Consider the following 26,716-nt stretch of genomic DNA (forward strand, 5'->3'; position numbering starts at 1 on the left):
ATTTTTTTTACTCATCTGCCCAGACCCTGGATAAAAGGAGCATTAGAGACAAGGTTTTCATAATCGCACAGTCACCTTGTAAAAGTTATATCTTTATACAATCATCTTCAAGAATCAAGGCTATTGGAACACAGCTCAACAGTTTTAACACAGCTCCAGTCACTCCAATACATCATAAACTGAAAAGGGATATGTATATAATGCATAAGAATAACCTCCAGGATAACCTCTTGACTCTGTTTGAAATCTCTCAGCCACTGAAACTTTATTTTCTCTCATTTCTCTCTTCCCCCTTCTGTCAAGGCTTTCTCAATCCCTTGATGCTGTGTCCTGGCTCATCCTGGGATTTCTGTCCCATGTTGCCAGGAAGATTTACACCCCTAGGAGTCATGTCCCATGTCAGAGAGAGTGCGGTGAGTTCATCTGCCAAGTTGGCTTACAGAGAGAGGCCACATCTGAGCAACAAAAGAAATTCTCCGGGGGTGACTTTTAGGCATAATTATTAGTAGACTCAACTTCTCCTTTGCAAGAATAAGTTTCATAGGGGTGAACCCCAAGAATGAGGATTCTGCCTAACAATTTGGTTGTCCCTACTGAAAAGCCAACATCTTGACTTTAGACTTCAAAATCATGAGACAATAAATGCTTGTTATTCAAGACAAACCATCATGTGGTAGCAGCTCTGGAAAACCAAGACAGAGACAAGAGAGGAAGACAGGTGTCACATCATGTGGCGTCCTGTGGGACTTGATAAGGATTTTACATTTGATTCTAGTGTGTTGGAAGCCATTGCAGGAATTTGTGTAGGGTAAAGTCACTATATAATTTACTACAAGAGCTGCTCTGGGGAGAATAGACTGTAAGGCAGCAAAAGCAAACTGGGAGACCTTAAAAACATCAATTCCTTATATTATTCACATTTGACTATTTTATTGATTCACTGATTTATTCATTCATTCAACGAAACTGTATTGACTGTTTTCCAGCCACTTTTTCCAGGCACGGTGGATACAGCCAAAAATAAATGGTCCCTATTCTCATGAAACTGACATTCTAATAAGGGAGGTATAGTCTCTTCCCCATAATATGATTTTAGATTGTCCAATTGTTTGTGCTCTGGTCCCATCTTCTACAAGGTTTGAGGGTGGATTGGGAAACTCCTGACACCAGAGACAAAAATAGAAGACTTTCCTGGAGGTTGCAGCTGGTATGCTGTTCTCATAGCCAGGTTAGCCTATCTGCAGGACTCAGGACAATCCCCTTTTCTTCTTGAAGCCTGGGGTCTTCTGTGAAATGCAATGGAGCTCTACTGGAAGCTGCTGCAGCTGTGGCTCCCTGTTCTCAGAGATCCCTATAAATTTGCCTTAATTCAAGGAGAATCTGCATAGTTTCACCATCAGAATGCTAATTCTAGCCTGATGAGAAGATAGTCATAATAAATGGAAAGACTTCATTGATGGCCTCTTCAGTCTCTTTAAGAGAACTACCTCACAGGGATGAAGGAGTGCTATCAAATTTTGATGAGTCCAAGGGCTGTAGTTACCCAGGACGTTTCGGGCAGTCAGTTTTGAGCAGGATGAATGTTTTAAAGTCATCAAGTTTCTTATTAGCTTTGATGGCCTACTCTGGATCAGAGACCCCAACCAAGACCCAGAAAGTATACAAGGGTAGATTTTTCCATAGGAGGCTTTTCTCTTGCAGTTATAAGGTTGAGGATGGAGTGACTTTAACTTGAGTAGTTCATTTTAGGATTTATTTTGAATTTAAATGATCTTTTTCTCTTTTCAAGAGATATGGCAGAAGTTCATTTAAACAACCTAAACACCTGGAGCCTAGAATAGAGACTGAGAACTTGTAACGCTGTATAGCTTAATGTAATACCCTGACACATTCCAGAGAATGTTGGGCAGATAATAAAACACTATTTGCAAAATTCCTTGAAGACTTGAGAAAAAATATGGATCTATTAAACTCCCCCAACTGGGAAAATCATAATACTCTCTCAAGCATTACGGACTTCCAAGTTAATAAGCCAAGTCCTTGATCCTGAGGCTTGCTCTTAATGAAACTTATCTCTGTAATGATGTAGCTAAGCCTACCTATAAGTTATGCTCACATTACTTCCAGAAAACCTCTTGTGTTCCTCTGATATGGTCTTTTTCTCTCTAAATTCAACTTTGCAAATAAACTTGTTACCCTCCCCACTGAGGGAGACATGACTTCCAGGAATGTAAATCTCCCTGGTAATGTGGAACACGATTCACAGGGATGAACCTAACCCTTGCATCATGAGATTAATAAATTTTCTTAAACAAACGGGAGAAAAGAAATGTAACAAAATTAGGTCTTAGTGGCTAAGAGATTTCAAATACAGTCCAATGGCTATTTGGAGGTTACTCTTAATGTAAACCTGCCACAGTATGCGAAGTCCCAACTAACAGTATTCCTGAAAACCTAAAGAATACTCAGATCTCTATTTGTGACTCTTTAAAATTTTACTCACTAAGTTTATTTTGCAGAACCTAAAACCTCCAGATTGTTCTTATGCCAGATAATCCCTGAAACCCAGAGCAGTCTTCTCAAGAACATCAATCAGTTGCATCTTCCTACTCCATAATGCTGATACCCTTTTTCAACATGAAAAGTTAGAATGGTCATTGCCCAAATACCCTAATGTTTGAAAGAAGGACCAACTGTGAAGGAGGAATTGTAACAGAGAAGATAGGATTTAAAAAAGGAGTATGAATACTGAATAATTATATCGATATTTTAGTTTCCAGTTTCTTAGAGCAGGTAGAAGGAAATACCGGAAATAGGGGAAATGTAACCCATATCATACTTTGAGATTTGTTCTAAAACCACTTACAAAAATGTATCTTGAGATTTATCACCTTTTTTGCGTATTTATTTTCAGAATAAAAAATATTTTTTAAAAAAAGCACAGTGGAATGTGTTCTGAGAGACACCCAATTAGTCTTGGAAAAGTGAATAGTTGGTCCTTATAATATCAAATGCTAAGGAAAATTAAGCAACTATCTTAGAATGGATATGATTAATTAATAAAGTTCTTAAATAAATTTGATTTCTACCCACTTTTCTACCAAGCACTATGTTAACTGTTGGGGATGATGAAATGCCTGAAATATGATTTCAAAGAACTTTCAGTTCAGCTCAGGAGATAACCTTTACACAATAACCAACTGACAGATGTACCTTTGATAAAAATTTGACATGTCTGTAATGCACAATTCCTCTCTTATGAAATCTGAATATGAGGAATTTGAGTTCCTATATTTTAGGAAACTTGAAATTAATTGTATTTTACAGTACTTTTTTTAGCTTTAGGCTTTAATTTCATGATGCCTACATTTCCAGTTGTAAAAATCAGCATATTTGTATGTTCTCTACTTAGTTAAAATGACTGACATAAAAAACAAAACAAAAATACTGACATAGAGTTGCCATGTCCTCTTTTTGATATTCTGAAGTATATTTTGACAAGATTCTAGTCTGGGAGAAGAAAAGATAAATATATTACTTACTAGTATCTGACTATACACAAAGATAAATCTTGAGACTTTCAAAGGAAACAAACAATGGACTAATTCCTTTTATGTTGGAAGGAAGTGATGCAGTCAAAAGATTACTGGAATTTGAGTTGGTTGAGCTTATTTCTTCTTCACATCAACTGAGTAAAAATATATTTCATCAGTAAAATTCTGGGATAATACCAAGAGTAGAAGAATAAATGTTAAAGATCATAAAACAATGTTTGGCATGTAATAGACGCTCAATCATTCTGTGTTAAACTGTTGTTGAACTGAGGTAGTTAATTTGTACTTATGCCTACTACATTAGAATGATGAGTTCACAGAGTTCAATACAGAAAAATTTTTGAGTTTCCCCACACCTTTCTCTATGGATTGACAATGCTTTCTACTTGACTGTTATATTTCTTTGAACTTGAATCTGGTTTCCATTTAATTTTTATGTTTTGAGAGTTGAAGTCATTGCAATTTCTCGTATTATTTGTGATTGGCCCATTTTCTGTTTAGTGCCCCTATTTGCGTTATAGATTTTTGGTCAGTGGTCTATCCATTACCTCAGCCTGGCTCATTCTTTATATTCTTAGAACTCTTTCATTGCCACTGACTATGCACTGTGTGTGTGTGTGTGTGTGTGTGTGTGTGTGTGTGTGTATGTGTAGTACGCACGCACAGATATGCACATTTCTATGGCTTTCTTTTTTTCAGAAAAGAGCAGTCACATTACTATAGCTGAACTAAAATATTTTATTAGCTGCTGCTTTTTTTCAGCAGCTCACAGCTATGTCCCATTTTTTAAAAGTGGTGTTACATCACATCCTTGAAGACTTTATTCTATGTTTCCATTTTGGGGTTTTTTCTGCTTCAACTCATGATGTTATAGCTGTTCAGACAGCCAATTTCCCATATGTACCCCACAATACAACTATGATGATAGAATAATTCAGTGTTTCCATTCTGAATGTGTGTGCAAGGGCCTGCTAATTGGAGAATACTACTTTTATAAATTAAGTTCTGTAGTGCCTTTTTCTTAACCTCTCTGAATGTAGGAACTTTAATAACATATTCATGGATTTAAATTCTGACTCATGTAGTTAATAGCTGTGTGATCCTGGACAAATGACTTAACCTCTTTCTAAGTTTAATTTTCTTGTCTATAAAGTGGGGATAATAATCCTTCCTCTCTTATGGTGCAATAGAGAGCATTATAGTTTTTAACATGGGCTCAGGTACATAGTGGGCAATCAATAAGTGTTAGCAAACTAATGACCAAGAAAGGCTGTGAAAGTTAAAGTTGATGTCTATAAATATAGCTTAGTACCTGGTACAGAATACTCTCTAAATAGATAATAGGTAAAATAATAATGATGATGTTTATGATTATGTTGGTGATGGTAACGATGAATAATAATGATGAAAATGATAATAGCAACTTCATTATTATAAGGTAATCAATAAATGATTCAAAAACAGCCAGAACAGATTCAGCATTGGATCCCATTCTCATTGTTTTAACATTTACATATACTATGTAAATATTTTGCTTTGAATCTTTTGACCCGTAAAGTGATCTGGTCAGAATTTCCATTTCACCTACCATTTTACTACTCATTTCAACTAGAGAAGTGCTATTTCTTTACTTGCATCCAAAGGCAGTATGTTTTCCTTAGTTTTATAAGTCTATTCTCCTTGAATCCTCAACTGTCCAAATGCTATTAGTCAAGAATCATCTTGTTCCTCTCCTATTTAATTACAGGATCAGGATTACCATTGTAGTCTGGTTTCACCTTCTAAAAGAAATTGAAATCTAAAGAGTTGCTACTTGTCCAACATATCATAGGTAGTTAGTCATAGTTGGAACGAAAACTTAAATCTCCCTTTCTATTGCGTTATGATGTTTCCAACATAAATATAGAGTTTGAGGTTTATGTTTTCAGCATGCATGCTTATATTGAGATTTTCCTTCTCTGATTCAGAGACTTCATTGTTTTTATTCTACATTTAGGAGTTTACTTGTAGACTAGTAGATTTTTTTCTCCAAGTAGCCAGTTGACTCTGCATTAAGGTCATTATCTCCTTTTGCCGGAGACCATGTCTCAGACTTCTTTTCTAAATTTCCAGCATGGTGTTTTTTGTATATATTCTACTCAATGATTTGCTGGTTGAATTGATTTTAATTTAACCATAAGAATGTCACACAGCTCCAGCAGATGTCCTATTTTGTGCTTAGTTTTCTTAATTTGGGTGTCCATTTCTTGTGAAAGAGTATCTCTCTGAATATCTGCTGACAAAGTAGCTGAATTTTCTATGGGAAATTTCCAGGGAGAATCGCTGATGTCCAGAATAGCTTTGCAAATGTACACTGGCAGGTAGGTTCAAATTTCTTCAAGTTTATTTTTAGTTCCATAGTGCTACTTCAACTCTGCCAAGTAGCATATGATCAACTGTATCTTCTTCTGTGTATAAACTTTAAGAACATTATCCAGTGACAGAAGACAATGTTTCTGGGGCACTGGACAATGTTCATAGCTTACAAAGTTATGACAGAAAGTTCAAACTTAGGTGTGGGTTGTATCTCTTTTATTGCAAATAAATTCAGTTGAATGTTCAATATTTATCGAGTGACTCTCATATGCCAAGGGCTGTGCCAGGAACTATCAAATGCATTATCTAATTTGAGTCTCACAAAAAGTCTGTGAAGTGACTGGTATTACCCCCATTTTGTCAAAGTCTAAATTGGGAAAGGGAAAGGCCATGTGATCTATCCAACCCAAGTCATAAGCCAGGAGATAGCAAAGCTATCAGATACATTGATGTGTCCAGGACCCTTTTCAGTACCTCTATATATTCTTTTTTTTTTTTTTTTGGTGAAATATGGGACATTCATTTATCTGAATAACATACTTATATATAAATATATAAATTTGTGTAAATTGGTATTTATATACATATATGCATTCTTTATTCTTTCCTAAACAACTGCTTTTCCCTGAAGTTATTTTCTTTTTAAAAATGTTTCATTTTCTATATAATTATTCTCAAATTCGCTCCCCTTTGCAAAAATTTCTTGTTATATTAAAATGCATTCAGTTTTTCCTCTCAGAGTTAGATCTCTAAGCCTGCCACAGAGCTGGGAGCTGGGCATTTCTCTCTACCAACTCCCCAAATTCTTTTTTCCTCTCCCAAATGCATCCTATTCCTTGGACCCTCTGTCTTCTTTCTTGACTTGCTTCCGTGTAAAAAGATTATATCTTCCGAGATTATATATTATATAATTCCGATTTTATATTCTTATAAAAGATTATAAACTTCCGAGAAAGTTTGTAAAGTAATGTTTTTGCAACCGTTTATGTCTAAAAAGAATTTTATTTTACACTCCCAGTTAATTGGCTGGGTATGAGATTTCAAGCTAGGAAGTGTGTCTTCTAGGATTTAGAAGTTAGTGCTCCGTTTTTTGCCCTAATATCCTGTATTGCTCTTATATGAAACCTGTGTTTCCCTCTTTGGAAGTGCTCTTTCTTTCATGGCTGATTTTAGTTTGAGGCATTATCAAAGTGATGCTTTCTTCCTAAAGACTGGTGTTCTGGGGGTGGCTGCCAGTGATCCTTGGTTCTTACTTTGTCACATGGTAAATCACATGGTGGAATCTCCAGGTTGCTCCCTTTTCTTCTGGATTCTGTTAATGTCCAACTTCTGGCTGCTCTCTGTGTGGCTCAGTATCTCTATATATTCTTGACAAGCTTTAAAAGTATTGCTGTGATGATGGGTAAGACCCTTCCTTCAGAGCTTAAGAAAAAAAAAAAGTATTGCTATGCATTATGTTAAAAACTTTTTAAATAAATATCTTGTACATACGCAAGACTTACATTGAATTTAATTATAATAATTATTGCAACATGTTCATGAATTTAGACAATTTTCAATATTAGATTTTATTTCTCTATATCCCTCTTGAAGAAAACACTCTATTGAAGGTCAAATGTTATGTTTAGAATAGTCTAAGAATTTTTTTTTTGCTATTTGGAAATCAAGAAGGCATTAGCTGTACATAGAAGTTTATACTGATTAGAACTTGTTTAAAAATGTAAGACCAATATACAAAATTCTATATTATATTATTGATACTGATTATTACTCTTTTACTTGTTTAGATACTATTAATTTATATGACTATCATTTCTTAATTTGCCAGAGCTGCTACGATAAAAACCATACAATGGGGTTGGCTTAAATAACAATAATTGATTGGCTCATGGTTTTAGAGCCCAGAAGCCCCAAATCACAGTGTTGGCAAATGTTTTTCCCTTGGAGTCTGTAGCATTTTGGTGATGCCTTACTACGTCCTTGGGATTCCTTGACTTACATCTTTGCTTTTGTCACATGGCAATATCCTTGGTCTCTTGTGGTATTCTCTAATTGCTGGCTTCCACATCTTCTGGCTTCTCTGACTTTGTCCATATTTTCTCTCTTTTTAAGGACTCCAGTAATATGGATTAAGACCCATCATGATTCCGTGTGGCTTCACGTTATATAAAAACATCTTCTAAAGTTCCTATTTACAAATGGGCTCACCCCCACAGGAACATGGAATAAGATAAAGAACATGTCTTTTGTTGGGATACCTGATTCTATCTCCCACATATCACTTATGCTATTGTCCCATTGGACCAAACCTGAATTCACTATCATGTGATTGCAAAAATCATTTCATATCAATGTCTAAAAATAGGCTGTCTAATATTAAGAAATTTCATTTAGTGATGATGGAGAATGTACATGTATATAAAGAGTGTTGCTAAACTTTTAAGTTTAATTACACAATTATGGGTTTGGATTTTTCCGTTTGGCCTGCTTCAGTTGCTGTTTGCCTTTTGAATTCTGTAGTGACGAATCAGTCAGAGTTGAAATAGCCTTTTAATGTAGATGTGAATTGCTGCAGAATGGTAAGAAATGTCATTTTTGCTCCAAATTCAAATGTAAGCCATGATATCTCCATGCTTTTGTTACGCTTCTAGGACACTGAAGTAAAGCAAGGATAAGGAAAATTGGAACTGCTACAGATGTGCATGGGTTGAAGTGCGGATAAATTTGAGGATGTCTGGCAGGAATAACTTTATCTCACAAACCAGCTTCTGCTGGAACTAGGAAAAGGCAATTTTCTATTAGTATCATTGTTCAGAAGGCAAATACACTAATTAGATTTTTAAAGCTGTTGCTACCTGAGGAAGCTTAAGCTTCTCTGATATTATTTTTAAATAGAGTTTTTCCCCCAGTGTTATTTGTGAACTAAATTCAGACTTCCGGAAAAGGCTTCTAGGATATTGAGAAGTTGTGTGCAACTGTTATTTCATTGAGGCAAGTATTTTACATTTAGAACCAAAGTATGCTTAACCACAAGGAACATAATCTGGCTGTTTATGGGAGTTCCCAGTGAAAAAAATCAATGCTTTTATAAGCTTAATGAAAGTTGGTTCAAAATACATTTTCTGCTCTTAAATTCTAACAGCATTCTGACCACTGGGAAAAACTTTTGGGAGACCAATTTTATTGACTTTTTTTTTTTTTTTTACATGAACACGATTATTTTCTGAATGTAAAAGTGACTCAAGTGAAAAGAAAATTTAAAATGAGGACAGAGGTAGATCTCTTCATTTTCTGGGACATTGAAAGGTCCCAATGTTTAGTCTTATTAGGAACCCTTTCTAGTTTAAATTCACTCTACTGAAGAGCATTATGGCATGATAATTGGTTGGCCTTGTTTCCCATTCAGTTAGAGTGAGGAACAGTATTAATTAAAAAACGTATTTGAGAAATAAATTCTAAGAACTTTAAACAGGTTTCTTTACTTCAGAGTTTTGCAGTACCTTTAATTTGCTAATGTGCAATATGGTTCCCCCAAAGAGAGACATTGTGTACAGCACTTTGTAAACTACAAATAGTTTTTTTTTCATGGGGAGGGTGCATGGGTTGGGTCTCCCCCATGGCAGGTAAGAATTCTACCACTGAACAACCTGTGCACCCCTGAACTGGGGATAATTTTGCAAACAAGTGTTTCCCATCATGACTGACCCTCTGAGGGAAGATGTTACTATATATCTGCAAAATGACAATGGGCAAAGTACTGTAAACATCAACGTTGACCCTCTACATGCCCCTCTTATTTAATCCCTCACCAAGTTCTGTTGATTCAGCTTTCATAAGTTTGCTTGTTTATCTAATCTTTTGCATCCTCTTGTCACCACTCTTGTTCATAGTGTAATAACTGAATTGTCAAAAGTCTAGATAGGTGATGCTACTCTTTGGCATTATCATTGTTACAAAGAACTCATCTGCTTCTTTTGCAATTATCTTTCCTTCACAGCTGGAAACTCTTACCTGGTATATCGGGATTTAATTTCATTCTTGGCTCTGGGTAAGGTAGCCAACCATCCTGGTTGGCTGAGGCTGAAGAACTTCCTGAGATGAGGAGCTTTCAGTGCTAAAATCTGGAAAGTCCTGAGCAAATGGGGACACACTGGTTACCTTACCAATTTTGACAAGGGACTTTAGGTAGTAGATGGACTTGGACTTACTGCAAGCCTCATTAATACACTAGAGAGTTGGATTCAGAAACTGAGTTCTTACTTGGTGCTCCAATTCTGGTGATTCAGTTCCACCATGCTCCCATACTCCTGAGTCGTTTGCCATTTACTCTTTGGAAAGTCAGTTCTTCAGCACCTCCATTTCCTTCAGAGACTGGAGTCCTGACATGGAATTATTGTCTCTTCAGCTGAAGCTTGGAGTCTGTTTATTGCCAGACTTCTCTGGTGTTGATATATATATATATATATTATATATATATATATATTATATATATATATATTATATATATATATATTATATATATATATTTTATATATATATATTTTTTATATATATATATATATAATCATAATATATATATTACGTTTGAATTGTCACTTCTTAAATGTTGTGCAAATCTCCATCAATTGTCTGCCTCATCTCTGAGACTGTTGGTCTCTTTAAAATCTTGGCCATTCCAAGTCCAGGTTTTAGACTTAAAACATGGAAAATTAAGATTCAGGGTATGAGAACAGATTTGCAGTTTTGCTAACTTATTGGCTCATTCAGTATTTTTTTTTCCTTAGAAATTGAATTAGAATGTTTTTAAAGGAGATTTAATTTACATGCAGTGAAATGATCAGATCTTAGAAATTAAACTTTGAGGAGTTTGGACCACTACATACACCCAGGTAATAATCTATGCATCTATCAAGATGTAGAACCTTTTCAGGACTCCAGATCAGAAAGTTCCCTCAGTCCTAGTCCAGTGCTAAACTAACTGCCTCCCCTGCACAACCATAGTTGTGATTTCCAACAACATATATTGTTTCTCTGTGCTAGAACTTCATAGGGCTGGATTTGTACAGTTTATGCTCATTTTTGTCTTGCTTTTTAACTCAATATAACGTCTTATCATTATAAAGCCTACCAAACCATTTCCCAAAATAGTTTTAATCATTTTACACACCCACCAGTAATGTAGAGGAGTTCTGATTGTCCCATATCTTTGCCAATATTTTATGTTGTAAGTCTTTTCAATTTTAGCCATTTTGGTGGTGTGAAATAGTATTTCATTATGATTTTAAGTTGAATTTCTCACTTTTTCATATACTTATCAACCATTTATAAATCTTCCTTTTTTTTAAGTGTCTGTTTAAGTCTTTTGCCCTTTAAAAAATGTTCGTTTTTATTAGTATTGAACTGTGTGAGATTGGGAGATTTTTATATTCCTAGATTGAAGTCCTTTTTATCATATAGGTGTATCAGGAGTATTTTCTTCTAGTCTCTAGCTTGCCTAATCATTTTTTTAATGGTGACTTTGGATAAGTGGAAGGTTGTTTTTTTTTTTATGAAATCTTTTTCTATTAGGGTAAATGTTTCTTATGTCTGAGAAATCTTTGCATGCTCTCAGGTCAGAAAGATAGTCTTCCTTTAAAAATGTATATTTTATTCTAATAGCTTTATAAATTTTAGTTTTTTTTGTTTAGGTTTATGAATCATCTTGAATTAATTTTTGCCTGTACAATGTGATGCAAGAGTTGAGGATAATCTTTTACATCACTGCTACAGTTATGGGAATTAACTTTCATTGTCCACACTTAGAAAAAAATTAACTTAAAAGCCAGTTGTTAATTACATTGTGTTATAAGGTTGTTTGGCTAATGAATGCACACCTTTCATGAGACATAGGCTTATCTATAGGTAGGCTCACTGAAAAGACTAAAAGTTAATAATCACTGATTCTTGCCAAACTCGATTTTTGAGCAGAGACATTCAAAAATTTGTCCAATGGACTAGAATCAGGAAAAACTCATCCAGGTCCTTGTTTTTTGAGATAGCTTCCTGAATAAAACAACAATGACCACCACAACATAAGGTACTACTACCTTAGGAAGTCTTATCCAGTTTTTAGAATGTGCTTCAGTGTCTGCAATCACTCCTTAGTTTACACCTTCTTGCATGTTTTTTTTTTTCTGTTGGCACATGCGAGAAGTGTTTTTTTTCACATACGCATGCTTGTTCCAGAACATAAGGTAGAATGCTATCTGAATCAGGACTATCTGGTTGCAATAGACAGAAATAAACAGAAACTCAAAGGTGTTTAAGTGAAAAAGGATTTGGATTAGCGTATGTAACTTGAGAAGTCCAAGAGGTGGGGATGATTTTTGGAAAGGTGAGAACCAGATATTCAAAATATACTTTCAAGGCCGTCTCTTTCCTTCTTGACTTTTCACTTTCTTTTGGGTTAATTTCATCTTTGGGTGGATTTTCTTAAAATGGTGGCAAAGATGGCTTCCCAAAGTTCTAAAACTATACTTTCTTACAGCTAATAATACCGTAAAAAGAAAGTCTCTTTCTCAGTGTCCATATCATACTTTTCCCCACCAAAAGATTCTGATTGGTCCTGTTTGGGTACAATAGTCACTTCATAGAGAGAGGAATGGGATACCCCTGTGACTGACAGTTCCATCAGTGGCATCAGGGGTAGTTCTCAAAAGGAAGAGAAGAGTTCTGTTACACAAGGGAAAGCAGGATGGCAACCATGACTAGGTTAAAATCAAACATTTTCTTCTATTAAGTGTTGATTCTTACCTTTAGATGACAAATTTGCTCCTATATTTTGGAGTGGATTTTACTATTTATGCAATTTTTTTTTTTTTGCATGAGCGGTCACCAGGAATCAAACCCAGGTTTCCGGCATGGCAGGCAAGAATCCTGCCACTGAGTCACTGTTGCACTGCCCTGGGTTTTACTATTTAGGGCTTTAATTCTCAATCTACTCTTTTCAGTAATATTTAGATGAATAAAACAATCTTTTACGTCTTCTGCATACTTCAGTAAATTTTCTTAAATTTAATTTCTTAAAATTTGTTCACGTAACACACATTGGTTTAAAAAGAAACAAAAAGTCACACCTAAGTAGTTCCCATTCTTTACTAGATAAAACCCAAACTCCTTATTTAAGGTCTTCAGTAGGATGACCCCAGTGTATATCTCCATTGCCATTTCCCAGTTCATTACAGTATGCCTGAGAGAACAAAGAATAATACATTAAACAAACAAACAAACAAATAGATATTGATTGAGATTATGGTGTGTGTCAGGCACAGCACTTATGCAAAGATAATTGCATCCATCATATACACTCCTACTGCTTCCATTCATTCTGTACTTTCCATACCGTATTTTATATTACTATGATTTTATGAATACTCTCTCACCTTATACTTGTCTGTGCCTTAACCCTTTTTATTTATCATTGTCTTCCAGGAACCTAGCATGGCATTTTATACAAGGAAAGCGATCAGTAAACATTTATGGTTAATAATGATCATTACTTTACAGCTATAAACTTTTTTTGTTTTGTTTTGTTTTTTTTTTGTTTGTTTTTTTTTTCTTTTTTTTTTTTATTAATTAAAAAAAGAATTAACAAAACAATTAGAAATCATTCCAATCTACATGTACAATCAGCAATTCTCAATAACATCACATAGTTGCATATTCATCATTTCTTAGTACATTTGCATCGATTCAGAAAAAGAAACAAAAAGACAACAGAATAAGAATTAAAACAATAATAGAAAGGAAAAAAACAAAAACAAAAACAAAAAAACAAAAACAAAAACAAAAAACCTATACCTCACATGCAGCTTCATTCAGTGTTTTAACATAATTGCATTACAATTGGGTAGTATTGTGCTGTCCATTTCTGAGTTTTTATATCCAGTCCCGTTGTACAGTCTGTATCCCTTCATCTCCAATTATCCTTTCTCTTTTTTTTTTTGTTTTTTTAATTAACGGAAAAAAAGAAATTAACCCAACATTTAGAGATCATACCATTCTACACATGCAATCATTAATTCTTAACATCATCACATAGATGCATGATCATCATTTCTTAGTACATTTGCATTGGTTTAGAAGAACTAGCAACATAACCGAAAAAGATATAGAATGTTAATATAGAGAAAAAAATAAAAGTAATAATAGTAAAATCAAAACAAAACAACACAAAACAAAACAAAAACCTCTAGCTCAGATGCAGCTTCATTCAGTGTTTTAACATGATTACTTTACAATTAGGTATTATTGTGCTGTCCATTTTTGAGTTTTTGTATCTAGTCCTGTTGCACAGTCTGTATCCCTTCAGCTTCAATTACCCATTGTCTTACCCTGTTTCTAACTCCTGCTGAACTCTGTTACCAATGACATATTTCAAGTTTATTCTCGAATGTCCGTTCACATCAGTGGGACCATACAGTATTTGTCCTTTAGTTTTTGGCTGGATTCACTCAGCATAATATTCTCTAGGTCCATCCATGTTATTACATGGTTCATAAGTTTATCTTGTCTTAAAGCTGCATAATATTCCATCGTATGTATATACCACAGTTTGTTTAGCCACTCGTCCGTTGATGGAGATTTTGGCTGTTTCCATCTCTTTGCAATTGTAAATAATGCTGCTATAAACATTGGTGTGCAAATGTTCGTTTGTGTCTTTGCCCTTAAGTCCTTTGAGTAGATACCTAGCAATGGTATTGCTGGGTCGTATGGCAGTTCTATATTCAGCTTTTTGAGGAACCGCCAAACTGCCTTCCACAGTGGTTGCACCCTTTGACATTCCCACCAACAGTGGATAAGTGTGCCTCTTTCTCCGCATCCTCTCCAGCACTTGTCATTTTCTGTTTTGTTGATAATGGCCATTCTGGTGGGTGTGAGATGATATCTCATTGTGGTTTTGATTTGCATTTCTCTAATGGCCAGGGACATTGAGCATCTCTTCATGTGCCTCTTGGCCATCCGTATTTCCTCTTCTGAGAGGTGTCTGTTCAAGTCTTTTTCCCATTTTGTATACAGCTATAAACTTTTGATCTCTAAAATATTAGTAAAAAGTGTTAACTTTTGGGACATCCCATATTAAAACAGGTAATCTCAGTTATGATATTACATATTTGAACTTTGTGTTAAGGTATAAAAACACCTTTACTAACTTTTTTCATAGTACTTTCAAAGAAACATTTAATCTAGAAGCCTGATTTGAATACTATCAATATCAATGATAAGAGTTTTTCACAGGAGAATTTTAAATGGATAAATGAATATAACTTCTTATTTTCAAAGGCATGGAGTTGTATTTATTATCTTTCGTATCCAGGTTTATTTATTTAATGGCATGTAGGTACTTTATGGTGGGACTTGAAGATATCCAAAAATATTTTTTGTTCTCCAAGCAAGGAAATCTCCCTTTCTTTATAAATGCAAACTTTGGAATGCTATATTTTGCTATATTTGTATAGCAAATACTTTGGAATGCTATATTTTGCTATATTTGTATAGCAAATACAAATACCATAGTAAGTATGGGTTTAGTTTTACAGATTTTTTTTTTTTGCCAAATGAACTCAATAGAAAGTTTTTTTTACAATCATTGGATCATTTAAATTTACTTTCAAGAAAAATTTGTATTTCTGATAATTTATAAATTATTAAGGACCAGATGATAAATCTGGAAAAACGTTATTGAAAAATTTCCTTCAAAATATTTTTAAAGGCTAAAAACTTGGGTAAGCTCGTTCTTTTAACTAGTGGAAGTAATAAACCGCTTTTAATCCAAGAAATTATTATTTGTGGATATTAAAACTATAATATACCCTAACGGGCAAAGGCAAGGAATATTAACAAAATTGAGATATTTCCCTCAAATAGTAATAATGCCCTAACAGGCAAAGGCAAGGAAAATGAACTAAATGGAGATATTTCCCTCAAATAGTAATAATGCAATTTACATTTATTTTCCAGAGAATTATTTGTGATGATAACAATAAAAACAACAACCCTGATTTGTTAACTCATATTATCAATATTTTCTTTCTACATTCAAATCGCAATCTGAGCATTATTAGTTTGTTGTGTTTTGACTTAGTGGGTATTTACTCAGGATTTTTTAAATGAGAAACAAGGAAACTGAGAAGAGGAACAGTGCAGTACAATGACCTCTGGGCAAAACTCAAATGCTTACTTCTCTAGGGTAATTATAATAGCTTGCTTGTCTTGACATTCAGAGATAGTGCATGTCTCTCTCCACACTGTTTGCAAAAAACCTGAAATAGTTGGAAAACAGAGATCGGATGCGTTTCCAAGGTGTTTTGTAGTCTGCGGGTATTTGCTCCTCAGAGCTGCTGTGAAAAGGACCAGAATCGCATCGTGGGGAATGTTTCTCTGGATTGTGCAGCCAGGCTCCCTGATGTCGTAGTTGCTGATACTGGCTGCCGACGAACCCTGTTCCTTCACATTTGCCTCGTCCTCACTTCTCCAGAAAACACAGGAGCTGTAGCCGCACATAGACTTTTTCCTCTTTCTCTTTCCCCCTCTCACCCCTCCCTAGACCTCTTTGGGCTTTGACGTCACGTGTGCTCCTTTCCGTTGCCATAGCAACCCCATTCCCCAAGCCCTCTGTCCGTCTCCTCTGGTAGGTTCCACAATGGTACAGGCAGCATCACGCTGCACAATGGTTTCCAGGCAGTGAAAGAGGGTGATTCAGCAAGGCACTCAGCTTCTTCTGTTGTTGTTTTAAATCTCCCCTTCTCTTTGTTTTTATGGGGGTGGGTGGTACTTGCTATATGCTTTCCTTTTTCTTTTCTTTTTTTCATTTTTGCAATTTTCCTTTTTTTTTTTTCTCCTCACCCCTCAATTCCTAGGGGGCTGTGAGTGACTTTAAGATGGAATTTTCTTGTAAGTCACCTGTCCATCATTAATTTTAAACAACCTCCCCACCGCCAAAGACTATTCCTTGTCACAGTTTGGAATGTGGTTAATGAAAAGCAACTAGAGAGGATTTCTGGGGCAAACACTGCCGGATCACTACCGTAGTTCTCAGACACGGAATGGTAGGTGGCTCTAAGCTCATTTCGGGTTCTGACTTGTTTTTGGAGGGTGGGGTGACGTCTATTGATTGTTTCTCATGGGGTGGGAGAGTGAGGGGTGGGAGAGGGGGGCGAGGTGGGGTGGAAAGCAGGTTAATGAAGTGAACTACCTCTGAGCCAAGAGGCCACCAGGTTTTTTCCCTGTGTGGAGTATCTTCCCTCAGACCTGGGTGTGCTGTAACCTTTCTGTTTGGAGTGAAGGGTGGCAGAGGGTGGGAGGGAGCATTCTTACTGTGATCAGGGGTTGTTAGACCAACGTAGAACTACAGAGGGAAGAAGAGAGAGAGAGAGAGGGAGAAAGAGAGAGGAAACATCTGTGCTTGCCAGAAGTGCCAGCCTCAGTCCCATATTTGAGAAATGCTATTCCTTTTTAATAGGAAATTAAAAAATAATGTCTTTAAGTGTGCATTAACTGAAATAAATATTTTATCACATATTCAGTAGAATATGGTATTTATATGTTTTAGCTGTAAAACTAGAGTCATTACTTTTACAGAGAGCCTAGGTTAAATTGGTGCTGGTAAAGGGACCATAGAACAGGGAGCCGGTTAGAGATAAGAGAAAAAATTGGCACTGCAGTCACATAGGTAAGGGGTTCCTTTAAGAAAGTGATCTCCTAGTCACAGGAGGCAGCATTTTTTTTTTTTATGGCATGGTTCCCAGGTATTCTGTGCTGGGATACCATGTCCCCTAGAAATGTCAGAGCTCCTTTGGTGAAAAAAGAAAAGAAAGGAAAAACATATATCATTAAAAACAAGCATAGCAATATATTTATAAGAATATGTGATATTTGAAAATCTTCAGGTAAATCATGATATAGATAGTACAATTAAAATTATATATATATCCTTTTTTTTTGTCCAGAAATTTAAAGCAAGACCGAATCTCTGTTTTTACCCTTTATAAAGATAACTTCCTAGGATACTATAATCTAGTCACAGAAAAAGAATGGCATATCTCACAGCATTCTGCTCTGAAGCAATCACAAGGTTGTTTACGTGGGCTGCCTTTGCTGCAGAGTCTGAGTGTCTGTACAGTAGCCTTGATCACTTCTCCTGTGCTGACTCTAACTTTTATGAAAAAATTGAAAAGAGGTTGGCCAAGTCATATGGGACAGGTCACGCAGTTCAGACTAAAAACAAATGCCTATAAATGCACAAGACACTGCCAGTCCAAAGTCCAATTTCTTCCTCCATCACTAATCTGCTGGTTGTTGGACTCTGAAAAGTCTCGTAGAATACCGATCAACATATTAGAAATGTTTGCAGGAATAACTGTTCCTCTCAGAGAGGCTTCTGCACATTTTCTACCCTAGGTGAGCATCTATGTTGTAAATGTAGATAGTGATGCTCACGAATGAGTTCACAAGTGTCCAACTCCACTTCAGAAACATTGGATTTTAGGTGCTATACAGTTTGCATGTAGCAGTTTTGTTGCCTCTGGTATGTACTCCCCGGTCTACCTTATTCTCACTCCTAAAATTGACTGAAAGTACTGGGTTAGCTTATTTTAATAGAAGGAGCAAACCGGTTTTCCCTGCCCCACATTGGTAGTAGAAAATCAGATATAAACTGTGGTATGACCTTAGGTGTTCAAGAGTCTTCCTGCTTCCTCATTTGTAAGCACTTCCCTGTTGCTGCAAAGTATCTTTAATTTGATGGGCTCCTTTTCTGACAAAATGTTTGCAGTTTCAGTAAAAAGGCTCCTGATGATGGGGCAGTAAGAAATTATATGCAGAGAGGAAAAATCAGCTGCCTCCAGCTTCCTGCTTGCTCACCGCAGAACAGCATCTGCTGTCGGGAGGAGTGTGTTCAGAGGAGGAAGGGGATGTTTATGAACAGATCTCAGAGGGATAGAGTGTGTTTTTGCTGTCATTGTCTGGTACATCTGCAGCTATTAGTATTTAATGGTTTCATAATACATGTCGATGTTTTTCAAGGTTAGGATGAACTGAGAGTTGATCAAGGATGCTACAGTACATGTGAATACTTAAAATTTACAGGAAAACCTATAGGTTACCCTAGTCAGTATATTGTATAGGAATATCATAAGCAAAAGGAATCTGCCTAACCTAAGTAACCCGAAAATGCTTTCCATGTGTAATGGCATATATATTTTAGAAATTTTATTGTAGCTTCATGTAAATGAATCTATTTCTTTGAATGTTAGCTTGGTTACAAAGTCTTTTTATACTGATGATAAAAGATAAAGACAAATTTGGGGTTTTCTTGTTTGTTAAATCTGGGGACAGAGGCTCACCCTTCCTGCTTTAGATCTGGCTTTGGATCATATTTATAGTTAAAGGACTTTCCTTGGAATTGTGTGCAAATTGAATATTGCTTAATTGCTTATCAGGATATGGGCTCAAACCTAGAGAATTCCTTTAATTAGATAAGAAGTAAACAAATTGACATCTTAAAAATTCTTCCTCTATTGTCCCTTCTATTTCCTTTTGCACTGTCTTTTAAGCTTTGGTTGGATATTGCAACACTTATGCAGAAAAGAGGCCCCAAGGTGTCCAGCAATGACACGAGAAAGGAGTACAGTGCTGTCCTTGCTGCAGACTTGCCAAGTGCTCTCTTTCCACCACGCATGCAACTCTCACATCTTGTATTGTGGGACCAAGGACTTGGAGAAAAAGTTGGGCCTGTAGACTATTGGAAGTAAATGCTTGTTGATAAAGAAGAACACAACCCACTTATGCTTCTTAGCACAATAGATATATTTTTGCATTACATAAGTCTGAGATGAGACTTTGATGATGATTCAGATAATAGATCATGTTGCACATTAGTTGCTTGAAAGAGAAAATGCAAGTTAGAATTGCAGCCCACATTTTCAGAAATTTACCTGTTTTGTACATGTTTTCATAACATGTACATAATAGAATTGCAGCCCACATTTTCAGAAATTTACCTGTTTTGTACATGTTTTCATAACAAAGTTGTACGGTTTTGACTAAAGATTTTTCGGGTTAAGTAAATTTTAACCTTTTGAGTAAATCAAGACAAAGAAAGGAGAAATTAAAAGTCTGTATGCTTTGGCTGCTGTTGTTTTCATATTTAATGTAAGGAAGCTTCATTTCTTATTGTGAATCTTCGTGGAAACTCAATGTGGAGATCTCAAATGATATTGGAAATCCCTAAATGGAAAGAAACATTTTAGGTTTGAAAAATAGACCTCATTTTTTTCTTATTTTTGATAAAGGCTTTTTTAGTTTTGGATTCATAACAGTCCACTATGGCCTTTCTCACTGTTCTTATCCTGGGTGACTATGAGAGTAGAGTCATAGGTTGATATAATTAATGCTCTTAGGGATGGAAGTTAAAGTTTTGAGTGGAATAAACATGGCTGAAGGCTCCTTAGAAGCAGTCCTAACAGCTGCTCTAAAACCCCATGTGGTGTGCTAGTATAAGGCACAGCTTCCCTACAGAGTGGCCTGCACAGTAATATACAGTATTTTTGCTACATTTTTATGATGAGAATCAGAAGAGAACAGCAGTGACTTAAAAGTGCTAGAAATTCATCCTACTGACTTGTCTTCATAGAAGTAAAACTGCCTCCTGGTTTGTGAATGTTAGCCTGCCTGGGAGCTCTGTGTGCTTCCTGAAAATGTGTTTCCTAAAGCTTTTGTCCTCTTCTCATATGCTGGAAATAGGATATGAAAGTATTGATAATGAATGAAAAGCTCTTGGGTCTGCTTATTTGGCAATATTTCTTCAGCATCACTGCTCTTGTCTGTTTAGTCACCTGTATCTTCTATTAAAATGTAATTCTGGACAGTGACTGTGTCTTGTCTCCCACAAAGTAGAGAAACAAGTATTAGTTGAATGAATATCTCCTATGTGCATGTGCAGAGCTCTCTGCTAAATTATGCTGTGGGGGAAGAGATTGAGAAACTGTAATACAGTTTCTACTATTGGGAACTTACTGTCATTTGGTAAGACAAGGTATAAAGAAAACTTAATTAAGAATAAAAATAGTGTATGATTAGGTGTCCATATTAGTGATATGCAAGTAAGTACAAGAGTAATTCAGAGGAGATGGAGATTCACCTCCTGTGGAATGTTGGTAGGTGAGACTGTATGCTATTTTTCAAAATAACATACAAAATAACCCATTGGGATGGGTGGGGTCAGGAGGGTGCAGGAGGCGATAAGCCTGGCAGCACTTGTAAGCTCCTGGCTAAGAAAGAGTCCCTTGTTTAGGCACAGAGAAGAGGTTTATTTTGGGTCCGATGATGATGCTTTTTTTAAATCTTCTCTTTTTAAACTTTTTTTATTGTGTAATATAACATATATTTAAAGCAAAGAAAGAGAAAAGCAATAGCTTTCAAAGCACTCTTCAATGATTAGTTACAGGACAGATCCCAGAGTTTGTTTTGGGCAACCATAACATCATCTCAAATTTTTCTTTCTGGCTGCTCTAGAACATTGAAGGCTAGAAGGAATATATATATTTTATCATCACTATTTTTTGAAAAATAACATATATACAAAAAAGCAATAAATTTCAAAGCACGGCACAACCATTAGTTGTAGAAGAGATTTCAGAGTTTGGTATGGATTACAATTCACAATTTTAGGTTTTTACTCCTAGCTGCTCTGAGATACTGAAGACTAAAATAAATATCAATATAATGATTCAGCAATCATACTCATTTGTTAAACCCTACCTTCTCTGTGTATCTCCACCATCACCTTTGATTTTTCTCCCGTTCTTTAGGGATATTTGGGCTATATCCATCCTACCTTTTTCATGTTGGAAGGGCTGTCAATAATATGGGGTAGGGAGATGGAACTAACTGATGTTTTGGAAAGGCTGGACCCTCTACTTTTCAGAACTTATGTGGTCCAGGGACCCATCTGGAGGTTGTAGGTTTCTGGAAAGTTACCCTAGTGAATGGAACCTTTGTAGAATCTTGTGTATTGCCCTAGGTGTTTCGGAATGGTTTGGGTTGGGTTTGGCAAGTTACGATAGGTAGCAATGTCTGACTGAAGGTTGCATAAGAGCAACCTCCAGAGTAGCCTCTTGACTCTACTTAACTCTCTAAGCCATTGATATCTTTTTTGTTACATTTCTTTCCCCCTTTTTGGTCAGGGTGGCATTGTTGATCCCATAGTGCCAGGGCTAGACTTATCCTGGGAGTGATGACCATACTTTTTAAACCATACTTTCCAGAACTTGTGGTTTGAAAATGGGTTGAATATTGGAAACTGGCAGTCTTGGAGGAGCTGGTCCAATATAGTGTTAGGAAGAAACAAATGGTAAGATTGAAAAATTAGGTTTGAAACTAAATCAGATTATGTAGGACCATAAATACAGGTCTCTTTCCAGCTTCAGACCAAGTTCAACTTTGCTTTACTTTATTTCACATACTTTAGAGGTTTTCAGATTTTTCCTCCTCCTTCTCTTTCTCTTACTTTTTTTTTTTAGGTAACTATGTAACCCATTATTCTAATGAAATATGATATGAAAAGTAGAATACATAAAGATACCTATATAAATATGTATAACATTGGAGCTGTCCCACTGAGGCAGAGTGGAATGCCTTATATTACAAAAGCAACTATCATATCAATGAAAATAGTAATTAGTAATTTGCCTTATGTTCAGATTTTAAAATATCCAGCTGTTTGTTACTGGTAAAAGAAAAGTTCTTGTCTTGAGATAAATTCTTAATGGAGTTGACTATCTTGAAATGTTTTATCTCCCACCTATTACTGTTAATTCTCTTTTATTTCAGTTTTCTAAATGCAGGTGAAATTCCCATTGAACTCTTAAAACAAAATTCTTGATGTGTCTTCTGGCTTCGGTTTTAGGCTAGTGTGAGAAACACCAACAGCAAGACCATCTCAGATCTTCGTTATGGCAATTCATGCAAGAATTTGTTGAATTAGACCCATTTCCTTTTCCTTTAGATGAGAAACCATACAAGCAGTGGTGAGTTGAAAATTTTAAAATTTCCTTAGTGAGAAATGTACGGTCTATATAACCAATTTAAATACTGCATATGGCTTAGTGCATGAATCTGAAGAAATGCTGCTCCATATAATGTCAGTTAAGGAAATGAAAATCAATACAACAGAATGTTCAATTGATGGTGTGGTGCTACTAATACCATATACAATAGTGTGAGGTCTTAAGATGCATGGGTGCAATGAGTCACAGTACAGACTATATAGGATGGCTGTAATTAACGATTTCATGTGGCTGAGTAATAGTTGGGTAGCAGTGTTTTTAAGTGGATTCTATACTCAATTTATGGAAATTTTACCCTATAAATCATTTGCTTAATAAAAACAATATTAAAAATAGATCCAGTTGCTGTGCTTAATTCAAGTAATTTTTAAAACTTCTTTTTACTTTATGAAAATTTCATAACATACACAGGCAGAATATCTTTTTAAATCAAATATTTGATGCTTCCTAGTCACCGAAGTCAATGATCAGTAGACTCCAGCAGAGATGAATGAGTTATATAATTTGTCAAATAACATCTCAGAGGAATAGAGTATGACAGGGTGCTTGTAAGACTCCTGAAGATGTTCTGAACTAGTGAGCAGTGTCCCTCATTGCCTGGTGGCTTATAAAACTCAGGTAGGTAGGTTGCTCTGTGAGTTAATATATGGCCTGTAACTGCAGAAGACTGATGAGATTAATCTTATGGTTATTTCACATCATGATTTTTATTAGTCTTCTTACAATTATATTGAAAACATGGATGTAGTATTCATCATTATTATGCTGTACTTAGTCAATATGTTGGTTATAAAGGGTGAATCTTGCATAGTTGCCAATAATCAAACACTTTTGACTTAAAATAGGGCAATATTACATTGTTGAATTGAGTAGTCTGTATCATGACACTCTCAGTTCTGTATAAAAATCATTTTTATTACATTTAAAATTCATTTATTATTTTTATGTTGTCCCATCCTAAACATTTATTCATTAAGCAACCATTTATTATGAATCTGTGATGCAGATATCATGTTCAGCTCTAAGTACACATGAAAGACTCAGTCCTTGACTCGATGGGGTTTTCTGCCTAAAGAATGGGTGCTTATAATACAATGCAATGTTAAAGGGGGTAGGTGTGTTCTAAAGAGTACAGTACTTTTAAAGTGCTAGAAAGTGAGTAGACATAGGGTTTGAAAGGAAGCACAGAAGAGGAGAATTTAACCATGGAGAAAGGCAAGGATTTGTCAAGGAAGGCTTCTCAGAGGAAGTGGTATTTAGCTGAGTGTTAAGGACAGTAAGAAGTTAACCAGTTATAGAGAGGAATCAGTGCAAAGGGGGAACGTTTATCAGTGGCCCAGAGTCTTGAGAGAGCGTGATTGTTTGGAGCCACTACATATCATGTAGAACAGTTGGAACAAATTTTAATTGGGGGTGAAGAGCTATTGCTATCTTTTAAGTAAGGGAATATCACAAAGAGATTTGTTTTTCAATTGTGAAATATATATATGTACAGTTTAAATAATAACTATACTTCATATACCAGCACTCATGCTAAGTAATATACTCTGGTAAGACCCTGTGTGCCCTTTTTAGATCACAACATTTTCTTTCCCCCTGGAGGTAACCACTAACACTGTCCTATCTTTTGTTATACTCATTCCCTTATTTTTCTTTGTAGGTTTTCCATCTATGTGTGTATCTCTAAACAATAAAGGTTAATTTTCCTATGTGTGACTCCATGACATTGTAGTCACAGGATATATATTCTTAATCACCTAATTAATTTTACGAAATATTGTGTGTGGGATTGTTTCATGCTGATGCATAGATTGTGAATGTAGTTTATTCATTTAAATTGTTGTATAGAATTTTATGCTATAAAATGCTAAAATTTACTTCTGCATTCTACTGTTGATGGACATTTGGGTTGTTTTTATATTACTTCTCTTTTTATGCTAATATGAACATTCTTGCTCATAGATCCTAGAGTACATGTGTAAGAGCTTTTCTAGAATAAATGCTGAAAAAAGGAATTAATTGTTCTATTTTGGGATATGTCCACCTTCAGTTTTGCTAAATAATGCCAAAATGTTTTCCCAATTGGTTGCCTTTATTTATGCTCCCCCTGGCAGGATCTGAGAAGGTCCACATCCTCACCAACATTTGATTTACAAGTTTTTAAATTTTGCCAATCAAGTAGGTATGTAATTATATTCATGGGAGTACTTATTTGCATTTTGTTGATTACTAATAAAGGAAAACACCTTTTCATTTTTTTTTTTACTGGCTCTTTGATTTTCCTCTTTTGTTAAGTGCCTGTTCAAGTCTTTATGAGAATGGTCTTTCAAAATAATAACTAGCATTTATTGAGTTCTTACAACATAATAGGTGCTATGCTAAGCATTTTACAACATTTAATCCTTATGTCATCCCTGTGATTTCCAGATAAGAAAACTGAGATTTAGAGAGGTTAAATAACCTGCTGATATTCACATAGCTAAGAGGAAGTGGATTTAGCATTTAAATCCAGGTCATTTTGACTCCAGAGTTCTTCAGTTTCTCAAATACTGTTTGAAAGGGAATTATATTGGAACCAAAGAGAATTTTAAGAAACTATTGCAATATTCAAGTTAAAATACAACAGTGGCAGAGACGAAGAAATTGCTAGTAGGGTTTATGTACAAAGCAGCTGCATTTGTTAATGAATGTGGTGGAGGAAAGGGAGGGTATGAAATCTTACCTTTTAATAACATATTGATTCAATTGCTTCAATTTTAGTCATACAATGTATATTTATATTCTAGGAATTGTTGTGGGTGCTCAAAATATATTTTATGATTCTATGAATCTATAAGAGATTAATTTAGTTCATGAGACCATAAACTTCAAGATTTAAAGAGACCACATGATTCACTTGGGCCAACTCTTCACTGTCTTAAGATGTGGAACTAGTGCTAAAAGAGAGTAAGTAACTTATTCAAGATCACGTGTTATTAAGTGCCAGATTAAGAATAGATACCAGACACATGCACAAAGTGCAGAGAAATAAACAACTTGCTTGATTTTTAAATTAATAAGAGAAAATGCACTCAGCTGATTTTATCTCCTAAACATTTAAGTCAGTCCCCTTTGTTTTAAATCTATTGTCACATCCACAATTTAAGCCTTCATCATCATCTTTAGTGATGATTGTTTAAAGTAGCCTAATATGTTATCCTTCTGTTTCCTGTCTCTAATGATGAAGCCATCAGATTTTAAAAATCTGACTTGCAGTTGATATTATGTGACTGCTATGCTTAAAAGCTCTTTGATTTGCTCCATCACCTGTATAGTAAATGCCCTTCTCCTTGACATGCGTCTTTCTCCCATCCATTTTTAATTTAGACTCTGATGACCTCTCAGTTTTTCAGCGTCAGGGTCGTCACACACACTCAGGTGTTTCTTACCTCTATGATTTACTTCATACAGGCCTACACTGCCTATGATATACCCCATCTATATTTTACTTAGTGCTTAGTCATCCTTTAAAATTTTTGCAACTCAAAAAACAGTCTGGCGACCAGCAGGATGGGCATCATTTGGAGCCTGATGGAAATACAACATCTTAGGTCCTATGCAGGTCTACTGAATGAGAATAATTTCAACAAATTTCCCAGGTAATTATTTTTTTACATTAAAATATGAAATATACTGCTTAAACTCACTTTAGATTTCATCAGA

The 26,716-nt window shown here is 35.4% G+C and overlaps 1 protein-coding gene across 6 annotated transcripts in view; it reads left to right on the forward strand.

Annotated features, from left to right (window-relative positions):
- The first annotated feature begins 16,405 nt into the window (after positions 1-16,405).
- Positions 16,406-26,716, forward strand: part of MAPK10 (mitogen-activated protein kinase 10) — a 371,854-nt gene continuing 361,543 nt past the window's right edge. Inside the window, exons 1-2 of one of the 6 annotated variants that reach the window (XM_077142936.1) lie at positions 16,406-16,996; positions 22,855-22,975. In XM_077142936.1, the coding sequence (XP_076999051.1) occupies positions 22,911-22,975 (65 nt within the window). In that variant the 5' untranslated portion in view covers positions 16,406-16,996; positions 22,855-22,910. Of the gene's footprint in view, positions 16,997-22,854; positions 22,976-26,716 lie in introns of those variants that run through there. The other 5 variants (XM_077142934.1, XM_077142935.1, XM_077142933.1 and 2 more) reach the window with 5 other exon arrangements.

Source organism: Tamandua tetradactyla, chromosome 24, assembly GCF_023851605.1.
Source record: "Tamandua tetradactyla isolate mTamTet1 chromosome 24, mTamTet1.pri, whole genome shotgun sequence".
Lineage (NCBI taxonomy): Eukaryota > Metazoa > Chordata > Mammalia > Pilosa > Myrmecophagidae > Tamandua > Tamandua tetradactyla.